This window comes from Quercus robur, chromosome 8 (assembly GCF_932294415.1).
Source record: "Quercus robur chromosome 8, dhQueRobu3.1, whole genome shotgun sequence".
Taxonomy (NCBI): domain Eukaryota; kingdom Viridiplantae; phylum Streptophyta; class Magnoliopsida; order Fagales; family Fagaceae; genus Quercus; species Quercus robur.
The window spans coordinates 51,256,409-51,272,521 of record NC_065541.1 but is presented as its reverse complement, the minus strand read 5'-3'; the positions used below and the strand labels follow the sequence as shown (position 1 = coordinate 51,272,521).

Here is a 16,113-nt window from a genome sequence, read left to right as displayed (position 1 = left end):
CTCTTCGCCGCCCTCCAAGTGGTAAATTGATCCAATAGACAATCAGTTGGGATACATGAATAGCAAGAGACCCTCCAAGTCTAATCTACCCAATGCACCTAAACCCTCCAAGCTCCTACTCCAACAAAGCTTCTCAGAACCGTGTCTTGTCTAGCTTTCCGAATCCCGCAATGCACCCGATTGCATCCGCCAAAGCTTGGCTTCTTCCAATGCTTCCCAGTAACACCAAAATCTCACTTGACACTCAGAATGGATGTGGTAAGTGTTTGGGCTATCAACCTCTCAAGGATATGGAAATGGAGAGGTAGGAGTTGAGGAAAACCACAATGGATTGTGTAGAGAGTTGTGGGTAAAACAATCTCTCACTCTCAAGGTTTGTGGCTAGCGTTTTCTCTCTGAAAAGCACTTCTCAACATCTGTGGGTAATGGAGGTATATATAGTGTGGTTAGAGATAGGGTGTATCAGATATGACAAAATGGCAAAACATAATGTTTCAGGGATATCTTGCGAGAATGTCTTAATCGTGAGACACTCGTGAAAACTAGCTGTCATCATCCTGTCCTGACTCTTTGCATTCCAGTCATGTGCTGGGCATATGCATCACTTCGCGAGAAAGCTTCTCACAAGCTACCCGCGAAAACTTCTTGCTCTTCACTTTACCTTGAGTCTTCACACACTCTCTCTCTCACACACAACCCTTACAAGAAAATCCCACATAAAATACATGGTACATAAGATTGAACAAAATTACATTCAAATTTGGCACGGAATTAAAGCCAACATAAAATAGTTGTAAATCACAACTTTACAGTGGGTTTCAGTTAACTTGATTAGTAAAGATTTAGGGTTTAATTTCCACTTATATAAAAAACCAATTGGTGTCTTAGTATGATAATAAAAGAGCAATCATCAAAAGCGGACACCATACGTTATGAAATTCTCTCTAAAAAAAATTTAAAAAAAAAATCCTAAAGTAATTAAGATAGGAAAGGGTAATCTGTAATACCCTATAATTTTGATACCAATTTAATTATTATATGTAAATTAAAAAGGAGGCCTATAATTAAATGGATTTAATTGAATTGGGTCTAAGATATTAAAAATAAGATAAATACTATGAAATATGAAACCCAAGTGAGGTGGCATAAGTAAATATATAGGCCTTGATAAGCTTTTAAAAAATCTAGCCTTTTACCTCTTAAGCTACACGTGTATATACTTATAAGGCTTCCTTTTGCTTCAGCTGCATCACACTGCTGAACACTTTGCTTCATTGTGGCTGTGAGCGAGACTGTAGGTATGGCTCTCTTCTGCTCTAAACATAGGAAAGTTGAAATACTCAATGGCTAGTATTTGTTCCCACGCTTATAGGAAACATCTGTTAATTGCGTACCTATTCGAAAAAAAATAAATAGGGACTGTTGTTGTGGGTCTAAAGCTAGGAGTATCAAGGGTGGTTTGTGGTTTATATTTAATGGTTTATAGTCTCACTTGTTTACTGTCAACTGACATGCACCACACTTTTGTTATTGTCTAAATCCTAGTCCAGCGGCATCAAAAGAGCATACTAAGCAACTAGATTGATAAATTAAGGCTATACGTGGCTTCCAATATTAGATTGGAAAGATGTAATGTTAGAGTGAATGGATATGAATAAATAATATAGTTGTTACATTCAAGTTGGTCATATATTCATTATTTGGCCCTATTGAAGTTTCATGAATACCTATGATGACATTAATAGAAAATTTTGATTAGGCAGCAATATCTTTAAGTCCAAAAATCTGATCAAAGCTAAAAGTGAATTGGATAGTTAGGTGAATAAATGAAGAATTTTGGGTATATCAATATTGTCTAGGATAAAACCGTTTAAGTGTGAAAATAGATTTTTAAGTGAGAAATTGTCTATTAATGAACCTATTTTTGGTGTTGCTAGATTCTAATTCTACTGAATTGTTGTGATTCAAGGGAGGTTGATTTCTTTTGTTTTTGCAACTAAAAGGTAAGTGGTGTTTACTAATTTTGGGGGTTTTTCCAAAACAGTATTGATTATTAAACTAATTTATATCAAAGAAATATGTTGATATTCTATTTATAAATTGATATTTTATAAATGTGATAGGCCACAAATTGAATGACCCCTAGTGATAGAATTTAATTAATTAATTAATCAAGTTATTAATTAATCAATTTATCATGCAAATGCGTGGTAGCACAAACAAATCACCAATAAACTAATTATGCAGCGGAAAATAAATAACATGGTGATTTGTTTATGAATAGGGAAAATCTAGCGGCAAAAACCCCACCGGGTGATTTTCAGGTCACCACTCTCGAAACTCCACTATTATCACAACAAGCGGTTACAAGTAAAGGAATCCCAAGTACCTTACTAACCTATAGTTGAACACTTATCCCAATACCCAATTGGACTTGTTCTGTAGTGACAGTTCCCCTTTCTGATGCACGACTCCCAAGTATGTGAATAACCAATTGCGCGGATCCCAATACGCGACTTCAATCACCAACTAAGAAGGTTGTAGGTTGCAAAGTTTTTCAGTTCATCCATACGATGAAGATCAAGAAGATGCTTGATCACAAAACCCTACGGTGCACATACACAGCAACTTCTTCAAGAGAAAGAGATGAACTAGGGCAAGAACTTCGTCTCCAGTCACAATTTGCTTGAACAGAGTTTGTTCAATGCTTGTGCAACTTGTGAACTATTTGACGGTCCTTAAAACAATCATTTTATATGTTTAGGGTTAGGAGAAAAGAAAGCCCAAAGACATATTCACAGATCCCAAGAAAATCATATTTGAATTCTAAAATTCTTAAATCTCGACAGATAAGAGGTGTCGAGAAGCTGTCGAGCAGGTGTCCAGCACACCAGTCTTTGAACAGCTTTCTTAAGCTCGATAGATGCAACTGTCGAGCTTTAATGAATTTGCACTTTCAACTTGTTTTCTTGGATAGACTTGAAGGCTTCAACACTTGATCTTGAAACATGGTTTCTTGAAGTATTTAAACACATCTTAAATCTACCAAAATACAAGTAAAGTGCATTTTGTCAAAGGATAAGCCAATTACATAAAGTAGTGACATATGTTCCTAACAAGTGAAATACATATGTCCTAACAATCTCCCCATTTGGCAATCCGTAACAAAACCATAACAAACAAATGAACATATGAGAGAAGTCATAAATCACTTAACTCATATTCACTTGTTGAATACAATAAAATCTATCATAACACAAACTCTTGAAAAACTTTACAAGAAGAGAGTTTATGGCAAGTAGACTTTGACAACCTGTATTTCTGAAACACTTTAAACAAAACTCATCAAGGCATCTTTGTGTGAAATAAAAATAATAGATTGCATACAAATAATAAGAAGCATGTGTATAAAGGGAGAAAAGAAATAACACATGAAGGGGTAGGTGAAAGAAAAAACATACATCAATATAAATAGGAGTAAAGTACAATGTATGTCTATAAATGGTCACAAGACCTCATGTACAAGAATAATGTATCTAAAAAGAAAGAAAAGAAAAGATACATACTATCCTCACTACATTACTCAAAACATATCAATACTCCCCCTAACAAAATGGTCCTATACTAACTCTCCCCCTAAGAATAACAAGTGAAACACATATGTCCTAACAATCTCCCCATTTGGCAATCCGTAACAAAACCATAACAAACAAATGAACATATGAGAGAAGTCATAAATCACTCAACTCATATTCACTTATTGAATACAATAAAATCTATCATAATACAAACTCTTGAAAAACTTTGCAAGAAGAGAGTTTATGGCAAGTAAACTTTGACAACCTGTATTTCTGAAACACTTTAAACAAAATTCATCAAGGCATTTTTGTGTGAAATAAAAATAATAGATTGCATACAAGTAATAAGAAGCATGTGTATAAAGGGAGAAAAGAAACAACACATGAAGGGGTAGATGAAAGAAAAACATACATTAATATAAATAGGAGTAAAGTACAATGTATGTCTATAAATGGTCACAAGACCTCATGTACAAGAATAATGTATCTAAAAAGAAAGAAAAGAAAAGATACATACTATCCTCACTACATCACTCAAAACTTATCAACACTCCCCCTAACAAAATGGCCCATACTAACTCTCCCCCTAAGAATGACTACTTTCATATCAAAACTACTCCCCCTTTTTGTCACGAGTGACAAAGGGTAAGAATGTCAAGTAGACATCTCATTAGTAGAACTAGCATCTTCATCAGCATCTTCTGCAACATCATCGTCATCACCATCATCATCATCCTCATCCTCAGAATCAGAAGCCACGGATGAAGGTGGTGAAGGAGCAGTCGCAGGAGCAAAACCACCCATGGACACCTGTCGCCGTGCAATACTACCGACATGAACGTTCACCTGATACAACTCCGTAGAGAGTGTATCTAGACGAGCATCCATGCGCTGCAGCTGCGCCATGATGTCTCCTAATGTCACATCACCTGAAGAAGAGGGAGGAGCAAATGTGGATGGAGCAAAACGGGATGGAGCTGAATGGGAGGGAGGAGCTACTGAATCCGACTGCCGCGACCGAAACTGGGCGTCACTACGTTTAACGATAGCGTAATTTATGGCACACATGATGGTGAAATGGTCGGAAGAGGGAAAAGGAACCGAAAAATGGCATAAGATCCTCGTGATAGCGGAAGGAAAGATGAGCTTATAAAGGGTTGGAGAACTGAAGAAGAGAACACCTTAATAAAATTTTTACAATTCGTTAGACTAAAAAATAAATGCAATCTAATAAATAAACAGAGAAAATAAATCTTGAATACATACACCAAGTCATTTGATATGCTTGTATGCTTTGGCTTTGGGATTTCACAAAAGGTAAGGACACTGATTGATAGGTTTAGTTAGTTAATTGAATTCATTGCGAAAATGGCTTTACTCTTGTTGGTGTTTTACAAGATTTTTTGCTGGTTTTAATTTGTGATGTTCATGATGATCAAGTAGCTAATGTTTTGACATCAACAATTTGTATATGATCTTGGAAAGCTTAGAACATCGTTAAAGATATTAATATATTCTCTCAATGATGCAGAAAAATGATGGAACTAAAGTCTACTAAAGCTATATTTGTGTGTGAGAATGCACACGTCTCTTGTCACATACAATTTATCTGCAGGGGTAACCTCATCCATACTAGGTTTGTTTACTAATTTATTAATTACATTGCAGCTATGATGTGTACAATTGATACTAAAGATTACAAAATGCTTGATTAGATTCTAATTAGGAAGATTGTCCACTAGAAATTGCAAAAGTTCTTTGATTGTACACTAGATGATTGTAACTACAAATCCATGTAACTGTCCTAGTCCTATTATTAAAGCAATTACTAAAACAAAACGGGGAATCAAGTGCAGAAACGGAAGCTAGAAAGGCAAACCCGTTGAGATCACAGTCTATTTCTTTGGGGCAAAATAGGAACATCACCGAATCTGGACTATCTGTAACTCTGACTTCGTGGAGTGAGGGGAATGACTTAATTGCATTCTCTCCACCTTTTTGTTATTCAAAAAGCCCTTCTATTGTGGAGGCTACATCTTCATTCCTGCAACCAAGTCTGGGCACCTTATCAACATGCTCTTCTAATGGAGCTCTCAATTTTGTGGTATGTGCAAAACATTCATTTGTGGAGTGGGAGATATATATATATATATATATATATATATATATATATATATGTTATGGAGAATGTGAACATTTTGATGTGTGACTTCAAATTGGATTTATCTATAGAAAGCATTTTTCCTTTCTCTTCAACATTATTCTTCTGAATTGATCAACCAATAAAAATATGAAGGCTTTGAAAACTATACGTTCATTGGATCCTAGTAGGATGGAAGTTTAGATAATACTCTTTATGAGCAATATCAACAAGCAGAAGCAGAGGCTGACAAAGAGACACAAAGGCGTAGGAAAGCTGAAAGGGATTTGGTTGAGGCTATACACAGGGTAAGTTGTTTTAGAAAATCTTGAACCTTTGCATTTACGGACATTCTTTTACACTCTTTCAACTTATATTTGCATGTAATATTAGTGGATTTTTTTTTTTCATGTTAAATTTGCAATCTTGGCCAAAATAATGTAGATAAATATGAATTCGTCAAAGAAAAACTCTGCTTGGTGCAGAATAAACTATTTCAGCACACTGCAAACTTGTACTTGTCTATCATATGCACTACTATTCTTGAAAAACATACTGATGTAAACATTAAGAGTTGAAAAATCTTACACAAATTTACAATAATCCAATTGATAGGCTCAAGAAGAATCGATTCAGAGAAAAGAAATTGTGGAAGAGTTAGCGAAAGAGAGAGAAGAAGTTGCAAAGGTGAAGAATCGGAGAGACCAAGTCATGGAAGAACTCTGGATTTCCAAACGAGAAAACATTGTTAAAGAACCATATTGTAGAGTTACAAAAGGAGAGAGATAAGTTTCAGATTGAGCGTGACAGTGCACTGAAAGATGCTGAAGTATTGAAAAGAAAACAAGCAGAGGCCTCTAGGCACATGCCTCAGTTCTGCACTGAGTACTTACTTGGCTGACATTGAAAAAGCTACTCATGGTTTGATGAATCACTCAAAATTGGACAAGGAGGATATGGAAGCATTTATAAAGGTCGCCTGCATGAAACTGGAGTTGCTATAAAGAGGCTACAATCTCAAGGCACACAAGGCCCCTCAGAATTCCGAACGGAGGTTTGTGTATTAGTATTTACAATTTGGTTAATACTAAATTTTCTCACAACATAAAAGAGAAAAAAGCTACAACACTATTTGCACTTGAATAATGGACTTAGTTTAGTTGGGCCAAAAGTTTGGCATTCTCTTTCTCATTAACTAGTTGATTGTATGTCAAGTTCGTGTATTGAGTCAATTAAGGCATCCCAATCTTGTCAGACTCGTAGGATCTTGCCCAGAAGTTTTTGCTCTAATTTATGAGTATCACCCCTGCGGAAGCCTTGAAGATCAACTCATTCGCACGGACAACAGTCCTCCATTATCATGGCAAACTTGAGTACGCAATGTCATGGAGTTGTGCTCAGTCCTTGTGTATCTTCATTTCATTAAACCTCATAGCATCGTTCATGGTGAAATAAAACCCTCCAATATCCTCCTTGATTCCAACTTTGTTAGTAAACTCAGTGACTTTGGAATCTGCCACATGATATGCCAAGATAAAAGTTCAACTAACAACACAACACAGTGTCATCTAACTGTCCCAAAGGGTACTTTGGTCTACATAGATCCCGAGTTCCTTCAAACAGGAGAGCTTACAATGAAGTCAGATGTTTGCTCATTTAGAATTATATTGCTACAATTGTTGACTGGGAGATCAGCCTTCAAAATAGCAAATGCAGTGCAAAATGCCTTGGATGCCAGAAATTTGGAAGCCCTCTTGGATCCTTTGGCTGGAGACTGGCCATTTAAGCTTGCTCAAGAGTTGGCTTGCTTGGCCTTGAGGTGTTGTGACAAGAACCGAAAGTGTAAAGTTGTTATTTACAACTATTTTGTTTTGGCTTTAATTTCGTGGCAAATTTGATTGTAGTTTTATTCAATCAATTTTCCCTGTATTTATGTGGGGGTTTTAATTGTAAGGGTTGTGTGTGAGAAAGTGTGGAGACTCAAGCTTAAAGTGAAGAACAAGTGGATTTCGCAAGAAGCTCATGAGAAGCTAACTCGCGAAGTAGCCACGTGTAGAGCACATGACTGGAATGCGAAAAGTCATGACAGCCTAGAGTTTTCGTGAGTGTCTTGTGGGTAAGGCCTTCCTGCAAAATTCTCGCGAAACATTATGTTTGGCTATTTTGTCATGTTTGTTTTACCAAGTCTTTAACCACACTCTATATACTCTCATTACCCACATATTGTAAGGAGTGCTTTTCAGAGAGAAAATCCTAGAAATACACTTGAGAGTTAGAGATTGTTATACGCACAATCATCTATATATTTCCTTGTGGTTTTCCTCTACTCCTACTTCTCCATATCCAAATCCTTGAGAGATTGATAGCCCAAACACTTATCACACCCAATTAATCTAAGTGTAAAGTAAGGTTTTGGTGCTGTTGGGAAGCATTGGAAGAAGCCAATCATTAGTGGATGCAATCAGGCTGAATTACGGGATCCGGGAAAGCTAGAGAAGACAAGGCTCCGAGAAGCCAGTTGGTAGCAAGAGCTTGAAGGGCTCAAGTACACGGGGTAGACTAGGCTTGGAGGGTCTTTTGTTATTCATATACTCCAACTTATTCTTTAGTGGATCGATTTACTGCTTGGAGGGCGGCAGAAAGGATTTTCGCTGAGTTCTTCGGTTTCCTCTTCGATAACACGTCTTGGTGTTATCTTGTGTTTGCACCATTCTTCCCTACTTTTTAATCTTTCATTTTATTGTTGGTATTTGATGAATATGGCTTAGAGTAGTTTTATTAGTTGTTTATGCACATTTACTCTTATTCCACACTTAGTTCAAGTTAGAGTAAAACCAACCGAGCTGTAATTTTTAGTTAGGGGTCTAAACAAACTCTTGTGTATTCACACAAATCCGAGCTTTCAATTGGTATCAAAGTTGGTACACTTATCGAATTTGATTATCCTAGTGTGATCCTAGCCCCAAGTGAGATGGAACGATCTCAATCTCTCAATGCTCCTCCATTCTTTGATGGGAGTAATTATGCTTTTTGGAAAGTACATATGAGGGCATTTCTTTGTGCTATTGATGAGACGGTATGGGATTCCATTGAGAATGGGTATGATTGACCCACTACTACCAAATCCGAATGGGATAAGGCTGCTCTTGCTTTGGCAAACGCCAATAGCAAAGCGATTAACGCTATTTTTTTGTGGTGTTTCTTCTGATGAGTTTCACAGGATCTATTAGGACATATGTGATTCACTTGTTAGGAACATATGTCACTATTTTATGTAATTGACAAAACACACTTTACTTGCAATTGGGTAAATCTAGGATGTGTTTAATGTTTCAATAAACCTTTTTTCAAGATCAAGTGTTAAAGCCATGCAAATCTGTCAAAGATTCAAGCTGAGAAAGTGCCTGTCATTAAAGCTCAACAACTAGCCATCTATCGAGCTTGAAGAGCTGTTTTAGCCTCGCGGCTCGACAGCAGCTCGACAGATAGGGTATCTATCGAGGTTTATGAAAAACAGAATTTCAGTTCTGTTTTGACCTCAATCCGTGATTATGTATTTGGGCTTTCTTTTCTCACAACCCTAGACATATAAAATGATTATTTTAAGGGCTGTCAAAGTGGACACAAGTTGCACAAGTGTTGAGCAAAGTTTGTTCAAGCAAATTGTGACCAGAGACAGAATTTGCCCTAGTTCATCTCTTTTGTGAAGAAGTTGCTGTGTTTATGCACCGTAGGGTTTTGTAACTAAGCATCTTCTCGATCTTCATCATGTGATGAACTGGAGAACTTTACAGCCTACAACCTTTTTTAGTTGGTGATTGAAGTCACGTACTGGGATCCGTGCAATTGGTTAGTCACGTACTAGGAGCCGTGTATTACAAGGAGAGATTGTCACTACAAAACAAGTCCAATTGTGTATTCGGGTAAGGGTTCAATTGTAGGTTGGTATAAGGTACTGGAATTCCTTTACTTGTAACCGCATGTTGTGATAATAGTGGATTCTCGGGAGTGGTGACCTTAAAATTATTCGGTGGGATTTTTGCTGTGTAGGTTTTCCCCATTCGTAAACAAATCACCGTATTAATTTATTTTCCTCTGCACTTAGTATTAATTGGTGATTTGTTTGTGCTGCCACGTGTTTGCATGTTAATTTGATTAATTAATAAACTTGGCTAATTAATCAATTAATTTATCATAAGGGGTCAATTCGTTTTTTGCCTATCAAGTGGTATCAGAGCAGGCATACTCTAATTAGGTTTTAATCTTTATTGTGTGATCCATTGACCCCTATTTGTCATGGATAGAGGACAGTCTCTTATCATACCTCCATTATTTGATAGTACTAACTATGCATACTGAAAAGTGCGCATAAAAACTTTCTTGCAGTCTCTAGATGAGAAGGTGTGGCAAGTTATTGAGATAGGTTGGACCAAGCCGAAGGAAGCGCCGGCCAATTGGGATGATGCCAAGATCAAGGCGGCAAACTTCAACAACAAGGCATTGAATGCTTTATTCAGTGCAGTCACCAGTGAGGAGTTCAAGAAGATATTCTCTACTGAAACTGCTTAGAAATGGTTTCCCGAAAATTGAAAATTGAGTTCACTATGTCCTTGAGCTTGGCATAGAACTCATCGAACGACTCATCCTCCTCCATCTTAATCTCTTCGAAACTTGTAGTGAGCCTCTATAGCTTCGAATCCTTGATAACCTTGGTTCCCTCATAGGTTGTTTAAAGGATGGTCCATGCTTCCTTTGCAATTTTAGTGGAGGATATCTTCTTGAATTTCTCATTAGTGATTGCACTGAACAAAGCATTCAATGCCCTACTGTTGAAGTTTGCTGCCTTGATCTTGGCTTCATCCCAGTCGGCCGGCGCTTCCTTTGGCTTGGTCTAGCATATCTCAACAGCTTGCCGCACCTTCTCGTCTAAAGATTGCAAGAAAGCTCTCATGCGTACTTTCCAGTATGCATAGTTAGTGCCATCAAATAAAGGAGGTATGATTAAAGACCATCCTTTATCCATGACAAACAGGAGTCAATGAATCAACATAGCAAAGATTAAAACCTAATTAGAGTGTGTCTGCTCTGATACCACTTGATAGGCCAAAAACGAATTGACCCCTTGTGATAAATTAATTGATTAATTAGCCAAGTTTTATAATTAATCAAATTAACATGTAAACGTGTGGTAACACAAACAAATCACCAATTAAACTAAGTGTGCAGCGGAAAATAAATAACACGGTGATTTGTTTACAATTGGGAAAAACCTACACAGCAAAAACCCCACTAGGTGATTTTAAGGTCACCACTCTCGAAATTCCACTATTATCACAACAAGCAGTTTCAAGTAAAGGAATTTCAGTACGTTATACCAACCTAAGTTGAACCCTTATCCCAATACCCAATTGAACTTGTTTTGTAGTGACAATTTTTCCTTTTGATGCACGGCTCCTAGTACGTGACTAACCAATTGCGCGAATCCTAGTACGCGACTTCAATCACCAACTAGAGAAGGTTGTTGGCTGCAAAGTTCTTCAATTCATCCCAAAGATGGAGATCAAGAAGATGCTTGGTCACAAAACCCAACGGTGCACAAACATAGCAACTTCTTCACAAGAAAGATGAACTAGGGCAAAACTGTGTCTTCGGTCACAATTTGCTTGAACAAACTTTTCTCAACACTTGTACAACTTGTGAACACTTTGACGGCCCTTAAAATAATCCTTTTATATGTCTAGGGTTGTGAGAAAAGAAAGCCCAAACACATAAACACGGATTAGAGTCAAAATAAATCTGAAATTCTGTTTTTCATAAACCTTGACAGATACCCTATCTGTCGAGCTGCTGTCGAGCCACGGGGCTAAATAGCTCTTTACGCTCGATAGATGGCTAGCTGTCGAGCTTTAATGACAGACACTTTTCAGCTTGTTTCTTGGACAGACTTGCATGGCTTCAACACTTAATCTTGAAATAAAGTTTCTTGAAGTATTAAATACATCCTAAATCTAACCAAATACAAATAAAGTGCGTTTTGTCAAAGGATTAGCCAATTACATAAAATAGTGACATATGTTCCTAACAAGTGAATCACTTATGTCCTAACAGTTGGAACTGCCACGAGCTTGGGAACCAGTGGACAGAAGATCAGCTTGCAGAATTGGTGCAGGCACAAGCTCCCTCTGTCGTATTTTTAGCCGAAACATAGACAGACAAAGCAAGACTAGAATTAGTTCAAAGGTGTATAGAATTCAAGAACAAATTTGAGGTACCAAGAAGAAATTGGGGGGGGGGGGGTTTAGTAATTTTTTGGAAAGCAAACTTTGAACTTGAGGTTGAAACTTTTTCCAAGTATCACATTGACACTACTATAAACAAAAATAAGGAGGATGAATGGAGGTTTATGGGTTTTTATGGGGAGCTGAATACACAGAAAAGACATGAAGCTTAGGCTAAACTACGTAGCTTAAAAAATAGGGGTCCATCACCATGGCTATGTGTAGGTGACTTTAATGAAATTACGAAGCAAAATGAGAAAAGGGGAGGGAGGATTCGACCTCATAGCCAAATGCAACCATTCAGAGGTGTTTTTGATGAATGTCGCTTCATGGACTTGGGTTTTGTTGGAACTCAATACACTTGGCACAAACACTTTGTCGGGTATACAGTTTGGGAATGCCTTGATAGGGCAGTAGCGACAAATGAATGGTTCTCTTTATTTCCTGGAACTAAAGTCCACCACCTTGATGTCACCACCTCGGACCATAAATCTCTTTTGATTGCATGGGAAGGTATGGATTGTCATATGAAAAAACCTTTTCATTTTGAGCATATGTGGATGTTTGATGTAGGTTGTAGCAGAACAGTTGAAGCGGTTTGGAGGGAAGGCAGTGCCAAACCGTGGGGCACTAAAATAATTAAAAAAGTTGATAAGTGTGGGAAGGAGTTAGAAAGCTGGAGTAGAAAAAACTTTGGTAATGTCAGGCGTGAGTTAGAGAAAAAGCAAAGACTTCTTGTGCAAGCAAAGATGCAAGCAATCAGAGGGAGTGATCCTAAGCTTATGAGGCAACTTGAGAAGGAGATTAATTTATTAATGGACAAGGAGGCGAAGATGTGGGCTCAAAGATCACGAGTTTTGTGGCTGAAAGATAGAGAAAAAATACACGATTCTTCCATAGTAAGGCATCGCAATGGAGTAGGAGAAACTATATCAATGGTTTGTTTGATGATTCGGGTAGTTGGACCACTAATCCCACACGGATTTCTACCACCATTTTGAATTTCTACCAGCAACTATTCACTTCAAGCAATCCGAGTGGCTTTGAGGCAGTTTTGGACTCCATTCCACAATAGGTAACGGCTGAGATGAATGACTTGCTTATTGCTGAATTCACTTCACAGGAGATTGAGAAAGCTTTGAAACAGATGGCGCCACTCAAATCGCCGGGCCTGGATGGCATGCCACCATTGTTTTACCAAAGCTATTGGTCCTTGCTTGGGGAAGACCTTGTTTAGGCCATTTTGGAGTACTTGAATTCAGGTTCAATACCTCCTTCCCTTGGTCATTCTTTCATAACTTTAATTCCTAAAGTTAAATCTCCGAAATATATTTCTGAATATAGGCCAATCAGTTTGAGCAATGTATTATATAGAATTCTTGCTAAAGTTTTGGCTAATAGATTGAAAAAGATAATGCTACAGCTTATTTCAGAACATTAGAGTGCTTTCATGTCAGATAGGTTGATTATAGATAACATATTGGTTGCTTTTGAGACACTCCATTATATGAGAAACCATTGCACTGGCAAGACGGGCTTTATGGCTCTTAAACTAGACATAAGCAAAGCCTACGATAGAGTTGAGTGGGAGTATATGTAGCAAGTGTTGGTAAAGATGGGTTTTCATGATCGTTGGGTTAAACTTATGATAGAGTGTATCACCTCAGCCACATATTCAGTCTTGATCAACGGGGAACCCCATGGACACATCATTCCCACTAGAGGTCTTCGTTAAGGAGATCCCCTATCTCCATACCTCTTCCTGATGTGTACAGAAGGGTTATATGGCATTATTAGCTCAGCTGCAAGTAAGGATGAGATTTGGGGGTGTCTATTTGCAGATTTGGGCCTAGAATAACTCATCTTTTGTTTGCGGACGATAGCTTAATTTTTTGTAGAGCCAAGGAATCTGAATGTCAAAAGTTACTGGACTTGTTGGCGATCTATGAAGGAGCTTCAGGGCAAAAAATAAATAGATAAAAAACAAACCTCTTCTTCAGTAAATCAACACCTCAAGACATGCAAGAAGTGATCAAGCAAACTCTTGGTGTCTCGGTCATTCATCAATATGAGACATACCTTGGGTTACCTTCCTTTGTTGGCAGAAGCAAGAAGGACAGCTTTGCAAAAATAAAGCAACATGTGTGGAAGAGGGTACAGGGATAGGAAGGTAAGCTTTTATCACAGATGGGGAGAAAAGTCTTGATTAAAGCGGTGGCCCAAGCACTCCCTACATATACAATGTCATGTTTCAAGCTACCAGGGATTCTATGTCATAAAATCGAGGCACTTATTCGAAAGTTCTTTTGGGGCCAAAAAGGAGACAGCCGCAAAATCCACTAGATTAAGTGGCAAGAGCTGTGCAAACCAAAAAGCCAAGGGGGTATGGGATTTAAGGACTTATCCTTATTCAATGATGCATTCTTGGCGAAACAAACTTGAAGATTATTGCATGATGAGCACTCTCTATTTTATAGGGTGTTCAAGCCAAAATTCTTCCCGGATTGCTCAATAATGCAAGCTAAGGCTCCAAGCATTGCCTCCTATGCTTGGAAAAGCATTATCCATGGCAGGGAGGTGATTAGGAAGGGGGCGCAATAGAGGATTGGAGATAGACATTCGGTCAGAATTTGGGGTGATAAGTAGATTCTTGAGAAAAACAATCCCAGGATTATATCACCAATCTTGCATGGTCAGGCAGATGCAAGGGTGGGCTGTTTAATTGACGAACACCAGAGGATTTAGAAAGATGATATCCTGGAGCATTCATTTTATGAGTTTGAGGCCAACTTAATCAGAAAAATTCCATTGTACAAATCTTAGTAGCAATATGTCTTGATTTGGTCATTTACCCCAGATGGGGATTACTTGGTTAAATCAGGTTACAAATTTTTGCAGAATGAGGTGTTGCAGCAGCAATCCGGCCCCTCTAATACTGATACAATGAAGCCTTTGTGGACAGCACTTTAGGATCTTGATGTTCCTGGCAAAATTCGTAATTTCCTATGGAGGTCCTGCCAAAATTCCCTACCTACTAAAGACAACTTGATGCGAAGAAAAGTTAAAACTGAGGATCGGTGTGAACAGTGCAAGTGTCACAAGGAAGATGTGTTACATACGCTACATGGTTGTCCCAGTGCAAGTGTCACAAGGAAGATGTGTTACATGCACTATAAGGCTGTCCCAAGCTCGAAGACATATGGAGAGAGAGAAACCAAATTGGACCCGCAGCTCATTGAGACAAGCCAATTGTTTTATAGACCTCCTTCGCATGATTCTGGCAGAAAAAAAAAATTGAACCTAAATTATTTGGTTGGGTGGTTTGAGATCTTTGGAATCGAAGAAATAATCTTAGATTGGGAAAATCTACCTACACTCTCAGCCAACTATTGGAGAAAGCAATGGAAAGGAAGCTCGAAGTAACAGCCCCTTATCAAACCCGTAATGCAGCAGTAGAAACTCAGGTTGGTTCGTGGATAGCCCTTGATCTGTTATGGTACAAAATTAACTTTGATGGGGCTATTTTTGTGAAGGAGGATAAAGCAGGACTTGGTGTGGTCATTCAGAACTCAGAGGGTTTGGTCATGGCCTCGCTCTCACAATTGATTTCTTTACCTTCCTCTGTAGTTGAGGTTAAGACTTTGGCAGCAAGGAGGGCACTAGAAATTGGGATTGATAGAGTTATTTTGAAGGGTGATTCGACAGTGTTGATGCAGAACTTGAAGAATGGGACTCAATCTCTTGCCCAATACAGCCACATAGCAAACAACATTTTATTCCTAGCTTCATATTTTTCTAATTTAAAATTCTCTCATGCAAGTCGTTCCTGTAATAAGGTAGCTCACTCGCTTGCGAGATGGGCACCTCTTTCTTTGATAATTTTCTCAGCTGTAGTAAAATAGTATTTCTTGAAACCAAAAAAAAAAAAAAAAAAAAAAAAAAAAAATCATTGGCACCACTCAAATCACCCAATAAAATCTTAATCAAACCCATACTATCAAAATGAATAGATTTTAGCAAATTGATTTTTTCTAAGATGTATATGAATGTTTTGCAAACATAACTTTTTAAAGAAGATTTAAACAATTTTTTTTCTTCTTCTTGTTTGATTGCACAT

The 16,113-nt window shown here is 37.8% G+C and overlaps 1 protein-coding gene and 1 pseudogene across 1 annotated transcript; both read left to right on the top strand.

The window, feature by feature from the left end:
- The first annotated feature begins 4,485 nt into the window (after positions 1-4,485).
- LOC126696449 (U-box domain-containing protein 33-like) lies at positions 4,486-13,233 on the top strand (annotated as a pseudogene).
- A 2,164-nt stretch (positions 13,234-15,397) lies between these two features.
- On the top strand, positions 15,398-15,898 carry LOC126696448 (uncharacterized). The gene has a single exon (XM_050393191.1). It carries the CDS (start codon positions 15,398-15,400, stop codon positions 15,896-15,898), a length of 501 nt encoding a protein of 166 aa, XP_050249148.1.
- The last annotated feature ends 215 nt before the right edge of the window (positions 15,899-16,113 follow it).

Excerpts from the sequence above, each read along its gene's own strand:
- LOC126696448 (XM_050393191.1), top strand. The coding sequence starts at position 15,398 with ATGGAAAGGAAGCTCGAAGTAACAGCCCCTTATCAAACCCGTAATGCA.